The sequence below is a fragment of the Hesperophylax consimilis genome, chromosome 23 (genome assembly GCF_061612785.1).
Source record: "Hesperophylax consimilis isolate HC1 chromosome 23, BYU_Hcon_1.0, whole genome shotgun sequence".
Classification (NCBI taxonomy): domain Eukaryota; kingdom Metazoa; phylum Arthropoda; class Insecta; order Trichoptera; family Limnephilidae; genus Hesperophylax; species Hesperophylax consimilis.
In genome coordinates, this window is record NC_142858.1 from 18,253,761 (window position 1) to 18,274,564 (window position 20,804).

General features: G+C 31.8%; 1 protein-coding gene and 2 non-coding genes across 5 annotated transcripts in view; 1 reads left to right on the forward strand and 2 right to left on the reverse strand.

Annotated features, from left to right (window-relative positions):
• LOC149412404 (ras-related and estrogen-regulated growth inhibitor) overlaps positions 1-20,804 on the forward strand; it is a 137,023-nt gene that overhangs the window by 86,046 nt on the left and 30,173 nt on the right. For all 3 annotated transcript variants that reach the window (XM_089645782.1, XM_089645784.1, XM_089645783.1), the window contains exon 3: positions 9,170-9,226. In XM_089645782.1, the coding sequence (XP_089501908.1) occupies positions 9,170-9,226 (57 nt within the window). The remainder of the gene's footprint in view (positions 1-9,169; positions 9,227-20,804) is intronic.
• TRNAE-CUC (transfer RNA glutamic acid (anticodon CUC)) lies at positions 12,654-12,725 on the reverse strand. Its single transcript has one exon. It is a non-coding gene; the product is annotated as a tRNA-Glu (tRNA).
• TRNAE-CUC (transfer RNA glutamic acid (anticodon CUC)) lies at positions 13,182-13,253 on the reverse strand. Its single transcript has one exon. It is a non-coding gene; the product is annotated as a tRNA-Glu (tRNA).

Consider the following 20,804-nt stretch of genomic DNA (forward strand, 5'->3'; position numbering starts at 1 on the left):
GTACGATATAAGTTTTACACTTATATATTATTTTTAAGCAATAATTGTTAGCCTGAAACACCTACATAATATGAAAAAATCTTACGAGAAAAAAATTATCCTTTGTGCTATGCAAAAAAAACTTTTCACTTAAACATTGGCTTATCATCAATATATTTAAAACAGTTCTCTAAATTCCATGACAAAGTCTATTTTCCAATTTCATTAACAGATGTCGTATTTTAAAAGTTTTTTTAACAATTTTCGACAGAATTACTTTTCTGGGTATTCATTGAACAGATATAAGATTTAATAAATTCCTCACATTATTATGTTTTCCGGGGAAGAGAGTTGATTTTATTTTTAATATGGGAATAATATGATTATATAATTTTTCAATGCTTAAAAACGTTGGACTGAATGAAAGTCTACATAATTAAATAAAAAGTTTCGACGATATTTCTAGGTAGTATTTAAGTCTGCAACTCCTCTTCAAACAAACGTAAGGCATTCGATAATATTTTTGTATGGGTCTCGTTTAACTAAAAAGTTTGAGCAGCTCCTAGAAAACGATCGTCTAACGTGGTTCCAAGTTAGAGAGTAGAATTTCAAAATGTTCTTGTGTTATTTCCTTTACTTGTAGTACTTTTATAACAGGACCTGAAGTATCAATTATATCAAACATATTGTTATATATATATATATATATATATATATATATATATATATATATATATATATATATATATATATATATATATATATATATATATATATATATATATATATTAGGGCATGTATGTGATTGAAATATAATTCTAATTGATACTATTAACTTTATTTACTATATAATGTTTGTTAAAATAATGCAGCATGGTAACAACATTGTATTGTTGGTAACTTGTACCAACGCAGTGTGTAATGGAACACGAAAGATCAAAAACGTTTCGAAAATTATAATTAAATACCGTCTAACTGAATCTACATAATATTCTTTAGCATTTTTATTTGGAAAATCTTCCATCGACAATTGACAGGAATGTAAAATTTTATATTGGATATTTGTTTTAAACAATTGTTAAATTCCAAAATGTTTCCGGCGTTAAATTCGGTTGAATTGAATTTCCGTAGTCATTCGGAATAAAAACTTATGACTCGGATATTTCTAGTTGAATTTAAAAACAAACAAAATAACCAACAAAATCCACAATTAAAAAAAATATATAAAACATTACTAGATACAAGAGAAACATGCATAAATAGTTAATTTTATTATTAGAGACTGATATTCTGAATATTATTCAAAGATTTGAAATATTTTTTTTAAAAGGAAGAAATAAATAATAAAACATGAGTTCACACTAACAAATCAACGAACGTTAGACGGTTTCCAATCAAATTAATATTTAACCAAACTAAATGGAAGAATAAAGTTTATGAAATGAATTTTGTTACAGTTAATTATTATTTTATTTCTGATTTCGACTTTATGTCCGGGTTAAATCTTCCCCACGTGATAAACTAAACCTTTCCACACACTTTTCCACAATGTTCATCTAGCCAATCCACATTATGCAAGTGCATTATATAGGCATAGTTAATACAAAACAATACAATACTAATAATAATAATATATTTAAATATTTTTTTTTACTTTTCCGAATTTATTGTCCGGGTTAAATCTTCCCCATAGGAAAAACTAAACCCTTCCACTCACTTTTCCACAAATGATCATCTAGTCAATCAACACTATGCAAGTGCATTATATAAGCAAAATAAATACAAAACAATACATGAACAACACTTCAACTCATCAGAGATCAAATGGGAAAATAATTCACCGACTCCAGATATTTTCATATCAGAGGGTTTGGCTCGGTAGAACTCCTAACAGGGCCTATAAATCCTACTGATTCCTCAACATAAATATTTAAAAAATCTTTCGTTATCCTACATGTATTCAAAATGACCGACTTTTGCATCTTTACATATAAATTTTTTGATAGATTTAATACGCCTAAATTTAATTCTATTATGACTATTATTTAAGTATTTATTATTATTCAATTATTTATTTATTACCTTACTTCTTAGTTGATAGTTGGTTTCCGTGTATTTTGCTGCCCGCCTAGAGATTGACAAAAAATATAAATCAGCAACTGCATTGGCGAAGAAAGTGATTTAGTGCTTTGCCCCCACAAGGAAGGTCTCGATAGTGAGCCGACGATATGTTGCAAAGCGAAAGCCACGCTGGAATTCCAACCTGCATTGCACTTTTGAACTCCATCCCCTTTACAGTTGCGAATCGTTACAACCCAACGAACAGAAAATGTCTAGAATCATATTTACATATAAGTAAACTGATACAGCCAATTTGCATAATTTTTGGCAGCTGTCAGACCTCAAAAGGCCGAGTTAAATTGTTCATCAGTTCGAGATAATAATTCGAATCGAAAATGTTCAAACAGTTTTAGAAGACACCCAGAAAAAATAGCAAACACAGACATGCCCACAAACCTAGAAGTATGGGTCTGTATTAATTAAATTTTAATTTCGACCCCTCGGTTGCAGACAGACCAAAAAAAATAATCCTTCAAAAACGCATATTCGACGTTCGAAAACGTTTGATACAGAAGTAACCTAATGTTAACATACGCGGGCACACGGACACTCCAAATACACATCTCCATCTGTTGGTCTCCTCTTTGTTGCAATCAGATCACGCCTCTGACAGTAGCGCTGTAGAGGCAGAGAGGTTGGGGTAGGTAACAAGAGCATCATACAACTTTAAATCACCCTGCGCCTAGGCGCTGACCAATAGTTTGGGTATGATGCCGGCATCTTATAACTTGGCCTGTACGACGTTCAATAACATTAATTTATTGATTTTTTTTATTGATTTTCAAACCACTTTTTTATGATGATGAAAAATCAGAAAAACTGACAAAAATAATGTCAAAAACGTATTTTTTTAAAGGATTTAAAGATGTATATCAGGCTTAGCTTGACGATGTCATCATTTTTTTCGGAATACGATAATGGATGAATACTGAACCAAAAAAGTCACTTTGTAGCATGAATGAAATTCTATGAGATATTAATTAATAATGATGATAATCATGATAAATATGACTACAAGGGTGCATGAAAAAGCTGTAAAATACTTAAAAAATATATTTTCTTCATTTTCCTCTAAACCTTAACCTTGATTTTGAAAATCATATTTGACTTTCAATGAAAGAGGGCCATTGACAGAATAAAAGTCACCTACTGATATTAACGATGATTGTTGTTCATTTGTCGAAGACTGTAAAATAGTTCAGAATTGTGAGAAAAAAATCCAAAATTATTGCAATAGAAAGGCGTAATAAAAAGATAATACGATTTTCAAGTTTATTTCTATTTTAGTGGACATTATTTTGACAGAGTTTTAAAACTGGCGTTTATTAAGTTCTTCGCATACAAGAAAATGAGCACAGTTCAATAATCACATCACATAACTATAATAATATTATGCTAGTGGGACAGACAATATATTTGAACTATTAATTGTTGAAAGAAAACAAGGCACAGAAAAAAAAAATGGTAAAGGTCGCAAATGGGAATCGACTCCAGGATCTCCGTCTTACCGGCCAACTCTCAATGACCTATTTTTTTGGTCGACCTCACATTTCGAATTCAGAATTAATAATATTATCTTCATTCTTGTTAATCCTGTATTTGAAACATGAGATCAAAAGAAGACGAAAACAAATTGGTCACAATGGCTGAGTGGATAGAGGCGTTGTCGGAAATCCTGGATTCGATCCCTCTTGCAACCGTTACCATTTTTATATTCTATGTCTAGTTTATAGTCTATTGATGATTTATTAAAATCCTGTTTAAAACGGGATAGCAGGCCGTTTCCTACTAATAGTACTTTCCGAATATATTGGAACATATGTTCATGCAACTGCGTTTGCCCTGTTAAAATATAATGACGATATGCGAAAAAAAAATTATATTAGGACCCGCAGTCCCGTTTTTAACAGAATCACGAATAATATGAAGAGATTATTATTAAATTAGCAATATTTAGTATCAGAAAGTTTTCTCCGTGTTTCTTCTTCTTCTATGATTAATATTAAATTGATGGGTATGAGTAACTTTAAAAAATTTATTTCAATACAATTGAATGTTTATTTATTGTTTATTTATTGTTTATTCTATTCAAAGAGAAGATCGTTGTCAAATAAACACTCATTACTGAGTGAGTCGATGAATTTCTATGATTGATGCAACCACACGTTTGTCTATTTAAATACTGATATTTGTTACTTGGAAAGTTTTAGAAAACCCCCTCTCATGTTTAGTTACGTTCGCAAATTATACAAATCTTGGTCAAAAATACCTCACAAGAGAATGGCACCACGATAGCGAGCAGGTTCGAGAGGGATTGCTAAACTTACCCATGTATATTATTTAAGTAAACGTTGGAAAAATACTACCCAGCCTTCCGTCGTTTAAGTAAGTCTAGGATGAAAGGGTCAGAATTTTTTGGTTTATTCTAGAGTATGATAGTTACTGCGGTTGGTATTTCTTAACAGGAAGACTCTTGCGTGGCTTAAATTATTTTTTTATATAATTAAATCTCTATCAAAAATAATATAAACCAGGAAATAATTTTTCATGATTTAAGAGTTTTTAAGGAAGTTATTAAAAAATAAAAATAAAGGCGTTTATTTGGAGTCGATATTTAATTTCAACTTTTAGGTACGACAAATTTTGTATTTCAGAGTAAATAGGTCGTTTTTAATTGAGCTCTTCATAATACTTTTAGAGATTTTATAATTTTTTTATTAACCTGGTAGATATTTAAGGAATTAAAAAATTACTCACCAATAATAATTGCCAAAGTTCCTACTAAAATAATGAGATATATTTTTTGTAGTCAGTTTATTGTAAATTTAAAAAAATAAACATTTAAAATACTTCTGAGCAGTGCTGGTTATTTGATTTTTTATTTATTTTAAAACTTTAGTTTTTTGTTTATAATTTGGAGGCGGGTTTTGGTGCCACCGCCCCGGAAACCATTATTTTAAATAACCAAAAGTTCTGTTATAGGTCACCCTAAGTGGTTCGATACCTTTAGTGATTTAGCAGGGGTAAGAGGGTTCATCGGGTGAGGTGTGTTCAGGATGCGCCTACGAGCTGCGTGGCTTGCCAAATCGGGAGAGGATGGTATGGGGAGACCCTTTGACCTCTCCAACTGGTTTCTCGACCCATAACCTGGTGCCGCAGTGGGAGGGATATATTCGTATGCAATCCAGGACACATTGATTCCTAGATACCTAACCCTCATATCCTTTACCTGCCAAGTACCTTTTTTTATTTATTGTAAATTTTTTTGATACATACAGGTACATATATAATTATACAAAATATAAGGCAGTAACAAAAAAATCCCACAAAGGCGAAGCCTGTGAGTGGGCATTATAAGGTGAAAATAAAAACAGTGGTGGTTACATTATCTATGGTTTAAATGAAAAAAGAGAAATGAATAAAGAAAAAAAATAAATCATATAGTACATTTGTTTGTTTTAATAAAAAAAACAGTTTAAATGAAGTTAAACTTTTTTTTTTTTTTAAATTTAGATGGTAACATATTATCATATTTAGGTATCATATTCATATAACTAACAGAAAAAATTCTCTCACTTCCAGATACTTTTTTACCCAGCTTTTGACATTTATTTTATACGAGTTTAGGTTTTGGCACATCTTGATGGATCTCGGAAAGGAATTAAACAATTTTGGGCCAATATAGTTAATGTGTCTTTGGGCTAGCCTAGTTTTGCAGTGAGGCACTGTGTACATTTTTTTTATTTTTATTATTTTTTTTTTTTATTAGTAAAAAAAAGATACACGAATTACATAATATAACAATTACATAGTATAATCACACAATATAGTACAGTTATTAATTACATAATATTAGTATTAAGTAAGTAAGGCTTGTGTGTATGAGGGTATATGTTGTGTCTCTGGCTAGAACGATTTGGATTTTTACAGAAATTATAAGGACGAGTGTATACAAATTTTAAGACATTGGACACAGTAGATCTGCCTTAGTTCCATAATGTCAGTTTCCTTAAACAATTTATCGGTGGGATATGTCTTGGTCTTCTTTTCTCCTCCTTTTCATTGAAAACGACCCTCCATAAAGTATCCCAAAAGATAACATAGGCCCTGAGAGAGATTATTTTCCTCAAGGCCTCCTGTTTCGAATTAACGTGAAAAATGTTATTTTTTAATATGATCCAACATTTGCAGAAAATTTGCAGACTTTCCCTCGACAGAAAAAAGTTAAAATCTTCTCCGAAAAGTATGAAAAAACATCTGGTTCTGTTATTTAATATGTTTTAGGTATGAAAAAATTCACAGTATTTATATATACACTACTTAAGAGATTTATCCAGAGATTATTGCTCTATTTTAAATAATAATAATAACAACATGGCATTTATATAGCGAAGTATAGTGCCATTTCATTTCAAGTGCGCTTAAAATAAGTTATGCTTTATTAAATATTTGCGCTTAAACCCATACATTTTATACTGTTTTATAATAGCGCACTCCTCTTACATTCATATTATTCACATATCTTCCTTTCAAAACATCTTCTTTTTCTCAATGCGCCTTTACAATCTTCTTCTTCTTTCGTATGGTGGGGGGTCAGAGGGGGACATCTAGATCTGCGAGCCATTTTAGGGCCTCAGGCGTCGCCATGTGGACCTCATCAATCCCGCCGGGGAATGAATGGAGCGGGCATTCGTTGACCACATGTTCGGTAGTCTGCACCGCACCACATTCACACACAATAGATTAGAACTAAAAATGCATAAAATTGATTAAAAAAAGAGTGTTCAGCTGAACAACGTTGGTATTTTCACAAATATTATTTGTCCTCTAATAATAAGCACCACAAAGACCCGATTAAAATAATTGTCACTTCCTTAGAGAAATTTGTTTTGAAAGCGCGCGTCCCTGACAACCGGAAAGATTTTTTTCATCTCGCAATAAAGTCGCTGTATATCTTTATTGGCTTTTGTAATATTCTTTTCATATCTTGTTTTGCATACGGACGCTTATTTTTGCGTGAAAGGGTGAAACAGGAATGGGCGGTAAAAACGTCATTTATTATTCATTGGATGGCGCGTGCTATTTCAATAGTAAAATATTAGTTGTGCAATACTAACAATTGCATTGTAATCCAATTTTTATGAAACAATTGGAAACCTGTTTAGTTGTAGAAGTTATGACCACATTGATGATTTATTTTTTGTGTTTCTTCAAAGAAAATAATAAAATCTTCTTTTAATATTTTCACTTTAAAAAAAATGTTGAAGAAAAAGTTGGGGATATCCGAGAAAGACATGGTACCATCAAGCGAATCAAATATTTGATTTGAGGCCATCTCAAGAATCATAATAACTTAAGGCGAAGCCATACGTAGTAATACAAAATCATGTGTTTTTGGTTTGAAAATTTGGTCGCCTAGAAATGTTTCAGATGCCTTAATTAAATATTGCGAGTAGAATACATCTTCGCCTTTGAAATAATCGAGTATTTTTTAGATAAGTCTTTTTATAAGCCCAGAAAAAAATTATGTATAAGGCCTATGAAAAATGCTTTAAAGTTCAAAATCTCCTACTTACGAACCCATTTTCGGTTATGATTTTATTGTATAATGTGAAAAATTAAGTTATTCATAAAATGATCGAAATTTTTTTAAATATTTATGCCTTAAAATCCACAAAATAAAATAAAAGGCACTTTTTGGCCATGTTTATTTTTTTGCATACATCTTTACAGGCGGATGGTGTTAAGCGGGAATTTAAACCTTATCGCCATCTACGTAAGGGTTGTTATTGATAGCGGCTCAATTTAAAATATTGCACGGCATAGTGCATCGTCTTAAGAGCATATACAAGACGATGCATGGATGTGAACGAAGTAAGGAATGTTAGCCAATACCGAGTTGTTTGGTTCTGTCCTCTCTGCTTACCCCACGTAGTTAAATAGAATGTATTAATTACATTATACGCCCATATAGGCTTTTACAAGCGTGTAGTGGAATTCATTACAAATGTGATTTGCAATTTATTTGCCGTAAAGACAACACAAATTAAAAACCAGATAAAAACTGCATAATTAACTTGTAAAATTTATATATCAGGTTACTTAACGTAAGCATGCATTTTAAGTTTCAAGAAGAAACAAATGGAAATGTTATTTCTGCAACATATCTACACTTACGAATAGCTCTCATTCCTCCATTAATTTATATTTTTTTTAATAATTATTTTTATTTATTACTAAAGATAATTTATAGTTTTTCTTTTAAATATTCAATAATATTTCGATTACATTGGAAAAAACAGTAAAAACAAGTTTTACTGGGTAATTATTAACCTTCTGAAGGAATTATTAAAACATTGTTAGGCCACATACAGACGACAGCCACCTTTAGATATGTTTAAGCCGAATACAATTACTAAAAAACACAAATACACAACAAATTATAATGTAAAAACATACAATTGTTTGAGACCTCTTTAATTATATTAAACCCATACTTCATCAGGAGAATATTACAACTAACTTAAGATATACAATAGTGACAGATACATATAATTATTAAGCGGTTGGAGTGCAAAAAACCAATCGTGTTTAGGATAAATTAAAACAATAATTCTTAGGAAATAGTTAATAGTTTTAAATTCTAAATTTCATACAAATTTACAGATCTGTCACAGGCTGTACTGTGTGTTAATGAACAAAACTCCATCAAACTAATAAATGAAATAATGGTCGATTCCCGTGAAATGAAAACATATTGTTGAACGTTTATCAATCACGTTAAAACGTCAATGGAACAATATTTCCCGCACATCATCGCAGCAATTATCAGTAGTTATTAGTCGCGTATTTAAATAACGCGGTTGCGCTATTCATCAGCTCTCTGCGAGGCGAGGGGAAACAATCCGCGTCTTGGGAAGCTTTCTGAACACCACAGCTGCCCCAATAATCTCTGCTTCTTCCCATCTTACATTAGATCTTACAATCTCACTCTTCCCTTTCCTCGCTGTTCCTTTTGGCACATCCCCCTCTATAACTGGTCTAATCCATCACGTGTTGTTTGTTTCAGCCCTCACAGTGCGGTTTCTTACACGGAGATACATCGGCGAGTACGACCATCAGCAAGGTATGAAGACGGAGTGATGCTATAACTCCAACTCCTAGATAACATTTACTTACCTTACTGACGCATCTCACCGAGCGGGCAGGCCGGGTTGCTTCGCCTAAAGCTGCTGTTTAGCCAAAATATATTATTTTTAATACAGTTTTGCGTTTTTGTAACAAGCATACATTAAACAGTTCAAAATATTAGATTTAAATGATAGAACTGTGTAAAATACGATGTTTTGGGTATAGAACATTCTCGACTTAAGGATGAAACCAGTCGGCCTACACCACTGTACTACCCTTCTCGATTTCAACAAACTTTGCTTTAACTAATGTTATATAATAAATTGAAGAAGAAAAACGTTGGAGACACGTTCTTGATATATTTCATTAATTATTAGCCTATGAAAGTTATTTTAATAATTTAAGAAAAAAATATGTGCATGCTTATTTTTAACAAGCTTCTTTTTTAACTATTCACATTTTTGCTGGCACTTTTTAGGTCATGCGTTTTGAACTTGAGTTTCAAGAACTTTCTAAAAATATTGAAAATACGGATTTAAAAAAAATAATAATTAAGATTCGAGCTGAGAAGCTTTCATTTTCCAAGAATTTTTTGTAGATTTATCTTAATATATAAAAATTAGAATAATTTTTTTACGATACACGCAAATGGGTTATTTGGTTAAGTTTACAAAACGTTCGAATAGTGGATCAAAACGAATTTATTTCCTTCATAAGTGTGGGTTTGCAACAAAACTAAGTGCCTATTTTAAACTACAAGCTCGTGTAAGCTTATTTACTGTAGGAACATTGTAAAAGCGTTTTCAAATTCTAAATAAATAGACTTCACTTCGCAGTATTCATCTAACATCAATCAATGGAAGCTCAAAATATTTATTTCTCGAATATTTTTTCGAAACAACTATAACAAACGAGTTGGCACACTGAGAAGGCAAATATTTGATAGCTAGCATGGAAGTTAATGTCTCACTCGGCATACATTATTTTTCATAATTTAAATATTCAAAATGCATCTGTTTGTCTTAGTAATGAAATGCGAACACAATACCAGTTATACGCGCGCCTCCCGCCTCGCCGAGTTCCGCCAGTAAATCAAATCACTGCAGGAATGTTATTGTGGTTACTATGTAACTTCAGACAATTTGGTTGTATTTCACTTGCGAACACGGCTCATAGATGGCGCTGGAGGTAATGTAACTAGAGTATACTGTTGACAATGCCTCGCCATGCCCCTGAGAAGTGAGAACTCCGTTGTGATGTGACAAACGGTAGAGTCGCGGCGATGTTTGTGACAAATTCTTGCATATTAACCTATGTTCTTCCCCAATCTAGCGAAATAAAAGTATTTTTTTGGTTTTGGATTGCTAATTTGTTTCGCCACTGTTACTCATTAGTTCTGGCGCAACCGATTATATAGGAATGGTGTGGTCTATGACAATTATCGGTAATATAATATTAGTTGCAATTATTAATTTGTTAATGCAATTCTAATACAGATTTTTTATTAATAATTTTATTTGTGTAATGGGTTAAGTGTGCGCGGTTATATAAGTGCGCAAACTTACCGTTAGAAACCGTATTTATGTTGTATGAAATATTCCTTATGTTTTTTTAGCAGCGTACACGCGTTCCCGGGTTCGTACCTATAATTATTTTTTTTTAATTTGGAGTCTTGTTTTCGGGCTAATAAACACTTTGAGTAATAAATGAATAAATTAAAATAAAAACAGCACAGCTGTTGTCAGATACAAACAATCTGAACCTTTTACTTTGTTCTGGATTATTGAGAACATAAGTGATGTTATTAAAATTATGGGAGTTTGTTTTGGTTAAAGTATATGTTTAACAAGCGTAATGTAAAGATGTTTTAAAATATCTTTTATATGTAACATTCAAAATTGTAAAGAACATTGGAGCAAAGGAGAAAAATTGAAACATTTATTATAAAAAGCATTACCGATAACAAGTGGCTAGTTTGACAATGTTTTTTAAAAGCGATATAGTTCTCACATGTGAATAATCCATAAAAATACTTGAAATATTACAAATAATATAAAGTGGGAGATAATTGAACTCAATATTTTGCAAAAAAATATATGATATAATCGCAAAAAGTTGGTATTTATTGCTTTTACTGGTTGAGGGATAAGGTTCTCGACTAGAAATCTGAAGGTCGCGGAATCAAATTCCGGCATACGAAAGTAAATTTTATTTAATTAAGTTGTGTTATATCACAATTTATGCATTAAAAAAAAAGTGGGTGTGTCAAGCCTACGCAAGACAGAAGTGAAACTTCTAGTATTCCTCTCTCTCTATTTTCAAATTTAATTTATTCCTCTCTCTCTATTTTCAAATTAACCGTATGAACCACAATCAATTACGTATTTCACTCGTATTACACTCACGACGCAGTATACTAACCAAGCAGCTGATGCTTGGCGTGGCGCAGTTCGCTGGTGTCTGAGAGAGAGGAAAGAAGAGAAGAGAGAGAACGTTCGTGAGCGGCTCCCCCACCTCAACAAGCGCATATGGTGAGAGAGGGACAGTGAACGGTGAGCGGTGGTGGGGGTACCCGCATTTTCGTGTCGATCCTGACTCGGTTTTACTCCGTCCCCGAATCCATTACGCGCCTAAAGAAGTTTCACTTCAAAAAAATATATATATATTTTTGCTTTATTGAAAAATGCACTTTATTTTAATATTATAAAATATTTGTAAGCTAGTCTGTCTCGGCACAGAATTTCTAGTGAGACAGGCAAAGCCAAAAAAAATATATAAACCTTTTTATATAGATGCACATAATAAATAAAAATATCACCTGAAATAATCAAAACACAAATTAAATAAAACAGTATCTCAGAAAATTGACCAAAAATAATTTCCGGTACCGGGAATCGAACCCGAGCCTCCTGGGTGAGAGCCAGGTATCCACTATGAGAGCCAGCTAGCCACTAGACCATACTGGACTTGCGAAATTGTGCGAAAATACGTTATTTAACTTGTTTAATAATTACAACGAATTTTGTACACCATTTTTCTGAACGGTGAGCGGTGGTGGGGGTATATGAATATAATATGAAATAAAAATTTATTTCATACTACTGGAGCTAAAATACAATATCAAAAATATCCTTCCTTTGAAAAATAATGATTCTCCATAAAAAAGGAGTGCACTGCCCGGGAATCGAACCCGGGTCGCAAGAATGGGAATCTTGCATGATGTGCTTCCGCATTCCTAAAATAATTGTGAAATTATAAATACATCCCGGCTGCCAAAAGTCCATATTGAAAAATTAACAATTTTATGATTTTTTTCAAGTCACTGCTTGTATTTAATAAAATGAATTCTTAAAAATATCACCTGAAATAATCAAAACACAAATTAAATAAAACAGTATCTCAGAAAATTGACCAAAAATAATTTCCGGTACCGGGAATCGAACCCGAGCCTCCTGGGTGAGAGCCAGGTATCCTAGCCACTAGACCATACTGGACTTGCGAAATTGTGCGAAAATACGTTATTTAACTTGTTTAATAATTACAACGAATTTTGTACACCATTTTTCTGAACGGTGAGCGGTGGTGGGGGTATATGAATATAATATGAAATAAAAATTTATTTCATACTACTGGAGCTAAAATACAATATCAAAAATATCCTTCCTTTGAAAAATAATGATTCTCCATAAAAAAGGAGTGCACTGCCCGGGAATCGAACCCGGGTCGCAAGAATGGGAATCTTGCATGATGTGCTTCCGCATTCCTAAAATAATTGTGAAATTATAAATACATCCCGGCTGCCAAAAGTCCATATTGAAAAATTAACAATTTTATGATTTTTTTCAAGTCACTGCTTGTATTTAATAAAATGAATTCTTAAAAATATCACCTGAAATAATCAAAACACAAATTAAATAAAACAGTATCTCAGAAAATTGACCAAAAATAATTTCCGGTACCGGGAATCGAACCCGAGCCTCCTGGGTGAGAGCCAGGTATCCTAGCCACTAGACCATACTGGACTTGCGAAATTGTGCGAAAATACGTTATTTAACTTGTTTAATAATTACAACGAATTTTGTACACCATTTTTCTGAACGGTGAGCGGTGGTGGGGGTACCCGCTTTTTCGTTTCGATCTTGACTCGGTTTTACTACGTTCCCGAAAATTCATTACGCGGCTAAAGAAGTTTCACTTCAATAATACAAAGTAAATTTGCGGCACTTTCCAGAGTTGAATATACTCTCAGTATCGCCCTGGTATAATACCACCAATGAGAAATTAAACGTTGCTTGAAATGGCTTTAGTCGTGTTTAGTAACCAGTTCTAAATGGATAAGTACTTCTCCCCCATCCTCTCCCCCATCACCTTCCCCTCCCTACTATCTTTAGCCATACAACGTACCTATTCAGATCATTAAAATATTACTACATTTAATTAAGATATATGCTGTACCTGAATCGTTAGGAAATACTGTTTTGGGAGCAGGTGAAGTTTAAAACACAAAAATACAATCAGTATAACATCGACTGTATAGAACCTCTGTTATCAATTTTAATATACCTTTGAGACGTACACGACATACAGTGCAATCCCACACGCTTAATTATAAAACAAATGCAGCATCTAATTCGCCAATTAACAGAGCTCTCCATACTCTAAATGACATTCATATAATGACATTCTTTCGGATTCACTGCCTAAATTCAAACGTGGCATCATGTCAAAAAATAAACTCTTCAATGCGCGCATACACACACACACACAAACACACACACCCTCACACATACACATACACATACACACTTACACATACATTACACACACCTATATACTACACACGTCACCTGGTAATTAAGGAATAAACACACAACTTAACAGACATTACCAGGAAACATATCATAGGTACCCGAAATGAAATATTTATTTCATCACTGTAACTCAGGTACTGTTTGTCTCTGTAATATCAAATAAATAAATATCAAATAAACAAATAAATAAATATCAAATAAATAAAGATTTAAGTATAATTCGTGGTCGACAACTAGAAAATTAAACAATGTTTGGAACGGAAAACAGCTGTCACGCATAATAACTACACACATAAAAGAAAATTTGCACTTTTGTTTTTGTTTTGGGTTCTTCTAAAAGAAACCCAAAAATAAAAATGAAAGAAATCAGTTTTTCCATTGTTATTTAAAGCAAAGTATTCCCTCTACCCATTTAGTCCGAATTAAATAACGAGAACGATTTCAATATGCTAATAGCGGTGTATTTGCATTTCAAACCCAAACTTTCCCATTATTTTCGTATATTCTGACGTAAAAGAAAATAGGTTCCTACAAACATACTTCTGGCTGACCCTATAAATATACAAAGTTTAACCAGCATCAAGAACTTAATAGTAAGTTTTTCGTTTTAAATTAGCTTTTGATTTTGAACATTTGTTATTGTCTGAGAGTCATGTTTTTACTCGATCATTTTATATTTCATCTATCTTGCATGTGCGTTGTGACACTTGTGATTGTTGCATTGTTATTTATTTATTTTAAGGAACCTAAACAGTTGAAATATTAATTTAATATACAAAGGAGGAAGGAAACGAAACAGACCAGTTATAAATGTTCACAGATGGTTGAATTGGTAATATACAACTAAGTATTTAGTGAATGTAGACTGTTCAATGCGCATACATACACGCACACACAAACACACATACACACACACACAAACACACACACACACACAAACCTATTTACTAAACATTCATTGATCAGTTATTTGCATGAAGATTTTAAGTATTCTACATTATAAAAAACCTTTAAATTATTTTATTTGTATTCCATACGCACCTATATTAATGGATTTGTGAAAATCGGTTGGGCCATCAACTGCGAATATTCATATACATTAAAAATGATTTTACGATCCGATAATAACTTTCCAATTCGAAATTATTTTCAACTGCACTAAAATTATTGCACTTCTCGAAACTCGTTGTAAATTTGATTCGTTTGAATGACCAAGCTTTTGTTTGAATTGTGATTATTTGCCTGAAAACCAGATATGAACCAGGTTGATCATAATTTGTGATTGATGTGAACATAGCACTCAAAAACAGTGCATACGTACATCACTTTTCAAAGTTCTTATTTATTCGCATTAGAAAGAAGCTCTAATAAATTTTCATCAGTTAGACAGTATCCCAAACAATTTCATATTTTATACCGCACTTTATGTTCGATGAAATTATTGCTTGTTCAAAAATTCAAGTGATAAATTATTACATTATAGATAAACCTCACAAAAGCAGTTCTTTTTTCTCTTTTATCAATAATTGCTTACATATGTTAAGCAAATTAAAAATGAATTAAATATTTTTTGATGAACGAAAACATTGTTGAAAGCTAATTGAATTGATATTTGGCACGCGTATTGACATGCTTTCTTATGTTACTCGCTCAAATTATTGTGAGAGGAGAGGAATATTTGGAATTGGTCCAAATACCACATAATCTACAGCGTCGTATAAAAACACATTCGCATAAATCATTATTGCTGTAACTTAATGCTAGCAACAATCATCATTAATACATACACTTGATATGTTGCTCCAAAAACTATTTAGAATTCAGAAAACTCATTCGATTCGAGTATTCCATAAAAATAATATACATCACATTTATTGTTATTAAAATGGTACATGCATTCATGGTATAATTTAGAATTAATAATATTATTTTGTGATCTTTCCATTCTATTTGGGGACCGTGTTTCAGGGTGAAAATATATTAAAAAGAATCTGAGCAATTATATATAATATTCAAATTTGAAAAACTAAAGATGTTGTGTGTTTATAACACTACTCGACTTTTTCATAATTACTTTTACATTTACGCATAGCCAATCAGTCGTTAGGGTACGGGCGGTCAAACAGATTACGCATTCAGCGAGCCAGTAGCGGTTAGTAGTGGGCGTTGTAATATTTACTTTAAATTAAGGATTAGATACACAAACCCTTATTTACCTAAAATATAAAGTACTTTATTATTTGAACCACCTTAGAAAAAAAAAACTTTACAATTTTTCATTAAAGTTTCGCTTTATTACCCTGAAGCAAGGCGGTAAACGAGAACGAGAAAAATAATGATAATTTATAATTTAAAATGCCAATAATATTAGACTAAGCGTAGCGAAATCAAGTTTTAACTCAACCGTTTTGCATTTCGTCTTTGTCCGTTCATATGTACGTTCCGTTTTCTGTTCAAGATGGTGGCTGTTATGTTTCGGTAAAGATTATTTTTACAAATGTGAAATCGTATTTATTTTTAATTTCTTATTCGCATTTTTTTCTATATTATTGTAGGTACCTAGTTCCTACCTGCCCGAAGAATGTTTGGAAAAAGAATTGTCCATGAAATGGTGATTTCATGTACAAATTGAATAATTTATTCCTCAGTTGAAATAATAAATAAAAAAAGTAAAAAAAAAAAATTATGTAAAACCTGAATTGAAATATTATATTCAAAAGTTTAATTAATAAAAAAATATATGATTTATTTTTTCAATAATCGCAAATTCACTTTGTTGCGTTGCGACATTTAATTTAATGAAAATTAATAACTTTGCAAAATTAAAAAAGTTGTGTGTGCAAATTTATTTGGTGATTATATTTAAGAAGGTGATGATTTATATTTAAGTACTATTATATTTAATCGTAAGTAGGTAGTTAAATCTAAATATTTCAGCTGAAATTTTGCTATTGATTAATTGCAACAGAAAATAAAAAAACATATTACTTTTTATATTACGTTCACAGAAATACTAGTTATTGGACCTGTTGGTCCGGCGGCATTTTTCAAATGACACGTAATAGGAAGCGGTATCAATATAGACAAGTAATAGCATTGACCATTGACAATGTAGAATAATCAAAACACAGCGGCAGTGATAGACAATCAACCAACAATTTTGTAACTATATAACATTCTGCCAACATTGGCTATGGGTTTCCATGTAGTTTGAATTATGCTACCTTCCCAGAATCTGAGTCCGCACATAATATAATAATACACCATTACTATTTTCTTATCAAAATGTTATCAGCCATCTTTGGTTTGGGGATATTTCTAGAATCGAAATATCCTAACCATTGATTTTAAAGTTTATAATAATGAAACCTGTTGCAAGTTTATATACCAAGGATAAACGTTCGAAATTAAAGTTAAAAATAAAGAGTTTTTCATTCATTTAACAACTACAATACATTTTTATAATAGACGATACGTGTTATATTTTTAAATGCAACAACGTTAATTTTTTTATACCACTTTATATTTTTTTTTGATAAACGCCGATCGGTTTCAGAACAACCGATCCTTCTTCACGGAAAATATTTACTGAGATATACTATAATACTTTTATCAATTTCGATTTTGTCAATTTACCAATAACTTCTTCTGGGAGTACCATATCAGCCATAGATAAATGAGTTCGTGATTATATGATGATATATGGAATATTGTATGCATCAGCGATACAATATTCCATACATCTGTGTTCCGTGCATACATTATTACCTAGAATTGGATTCTGTTTAGTGAAGTGTTAATTTGTGTGGTCGTCCCAGTATTGTTATAATAGTACAGTAATGATCATCTTGTATTTTACATAAAAGTTTTCGAGCTGCAGTAAATCAGGTCTGTCAAAATTTTGTCAAGTCTTCTCTCAATGTTCCACAACAAAACATTTTTTTACCGTTTCTTATTTACTGTATCTTTGTGTGTCCTAAATCTGAAATGTCTGTATTGTTATATTGGTATAAAAATGTTTTCTGGGGTCTATTTATTTTATTTATAGAATACATGATAATACAATAATACATTTTCTTACATGTGATACATTAAATCACCACACTAGGCGACTGCCTGTCTCGTGGCGACCAATGGTATATAGTTAGTATGTGAGGTCTAGTGTTAACATATGAATTAAATATTTATACATGTTTAAAGTATGAAAGATTATAATCGAAATATCCTAACCATTGATTTTAAAGTTTATAATAATGAAACCTGTTGCAAGTTTATATACCAAGGATAAACGTTCGAAATTAAAGTTAAAAATAAAGAGTTTTTCATTCATTTAACAACTACAATACATTTTTATAATAGACGATACGTGTTATATTTTTAAATGCAACAACGTTAATTTTTTTATACCACTTTATATTTTTTTTTGATAAACGCCGATCGGTTTCAGAACAACCGATCCTTCTTCACGGAAAATATTTACTGAGATATACTATAATACTTTTATCAATTTCTATGAAAAATAAATTATTCAGCTGTTTATTATTTTGGTCGCCATAGATTTTAATTGATGCATCGTTTTTAGAAAGAAAGTTGTAAAACTTAAGCAAATAATGTTTAAATTCTGCCAAACCAAATTTAAAACACATTTAATTTAAAAGTGTGCATGGGAATACTTAGAAATAAATTTATCCTTCAACGTCATTTTTTTATATTCCAGCTGCAGCGCGATCGTAACCACCCTCTCGCCGAGACCGTATTATGATCTTCGTACAATTGTTGTGTTTAACAGGAATGCTGAAATGAGAGGCGGCATTTGTGGGATGAAAAAAAACGCGTCTAATTTAGCGTTCCCGCTGCAGCTTAGTACGTGAGACCCACGCTTTATGTCCCGCGCTGCTTCGCGGGGAAAAGTGTACGCGCTGCTTTATGCCCCGAGTGTTTACGTGTTGGCCGGGAACGTCGTTATAAAGAGGGTTCACACACTAACTCACAATAAAGGGGACGGTTTCGCGTCTGCTTTATTTATAATCTCTCGTAAGAGATTATTTAAAAAAATCTACTGTTCGCAGTGGTCTCTATTACAAGATAAAATATTTGAAAATAATATTATTTGTTTGAAAATCTCCAGACTGTAAAATGTTTTTTGCGCTCCCAGATTTTAACTAGTATTATTTTTTTGTTGTTTTTATTACATTACTTACTGGGGTAAATAATGAATTCTTATTAATGTGGATGAAACCTTTTTTTATATAAAGTAATACGATTTTTGTTTAATAATATCCACATTGTTATAAGTATTATTGTTGTAATAATACATTCCTATGAGTAGGAGTAAAACCTTTCCAGGAATGAAAATTAGAAAATTATGTTCATGTCAAATGGATACAATATTGATGTATTGTAGAACATAAACATGAAACATCAGAAGACATTCGCATTTAATATTAATGTCTTGATTTATAAACATTTCATTCATTATTTCAGTCTCACACATTTGAATGTAGGGGAGAATGGGGTAACGGCGAACACCTAACGAAAAAACAAATTGCAGCAAATAAAATCTTTTTTATAACATTTCGAATGTTGATATCTTGTTTTTGAAAATAATTATACATTTTAATGAAAAAATAAATGTGTTAAACATTATTTAAACATAAGGCTTTACCTTAAGGCCTGAATTACATCTGCCTAGCAACTTATTGGACAGTGGGTGAGTCAATTCATTGAAATTAGTTTAAAATGGTTTCGCGATGGAGGGAAAGAATAAATATGAAGAGAGTTTTTCAACAACAAAACAAATAAACTTCAAATACTCTAAACATTTTTTTTTTAAATCACACCGAATGTCTTGGCTGATTCGACTAATCGAGTGGAGAGCGAGTGAAGTGCCTAGTTAGTACGCAGGTGGAGGGGGTACTTACTCGACTGAGTAATTGGGCTTTGTTTCTATCTGTCTCGCCTGAATCACTCGCCCGCCACTAGGCCGAGTACTGACTGTACTGATCACACCAGCCGAGCACTCGGCCGAATGCACTGTCTAGGCCGAGTACTCGGCATATGTACTTCAGGCATAAGCACACGGGGTACTATGATATAATACATAAAACAATAGGTAGTAAGGTCATAGCCACGTTTCTAAAATGTAACCATAACTGCACTGTACCATAATAAAAACAGAAATGCCACCATATACGAACGTTGCAAATATTACATAATTTTAAAACAAAAATAAAATACAAGCAACTAGCGCAGACTAGCGATAAACAACGGATAGCCTGGATTCTCGTCAAATCAGTTCAGATTTTGAAAATAAAAATAAAAATAATTTCTGTTTTAAACATAATATTAGGTGCTTTATAGATTCTCTGAATTCTCCAAACTAACTCCGAATTTTAAAAATAACACTTAATTACAAATCAAATTCGAGTTCTAGTGTTCATTGAACTGGAGTTACGGAAAGATCCAAATTCACACAAACGAAATTAGTATTTTTAATAATTAATGATTCTGGAACGACGTGCTTAACTTTCTAGCTCGGTGCTGACCGGTCGGTATGGGTGTGGAAAGATCGCAATCTTATAGAACTCGATTAATCGGAGTTATGCAATGTTCGTAAATACCCCATCTTCCCCTAGTTTTTTTTTGCTTTATTAATTCGACTATCCGATCATGTTTTTGTTGTGAGTAAGTACCCTAAAACGTAAAAACCCATTAAATAACTTTCTCTTGGAACAGCATGTTTACATTGCATTTATGAGAAAA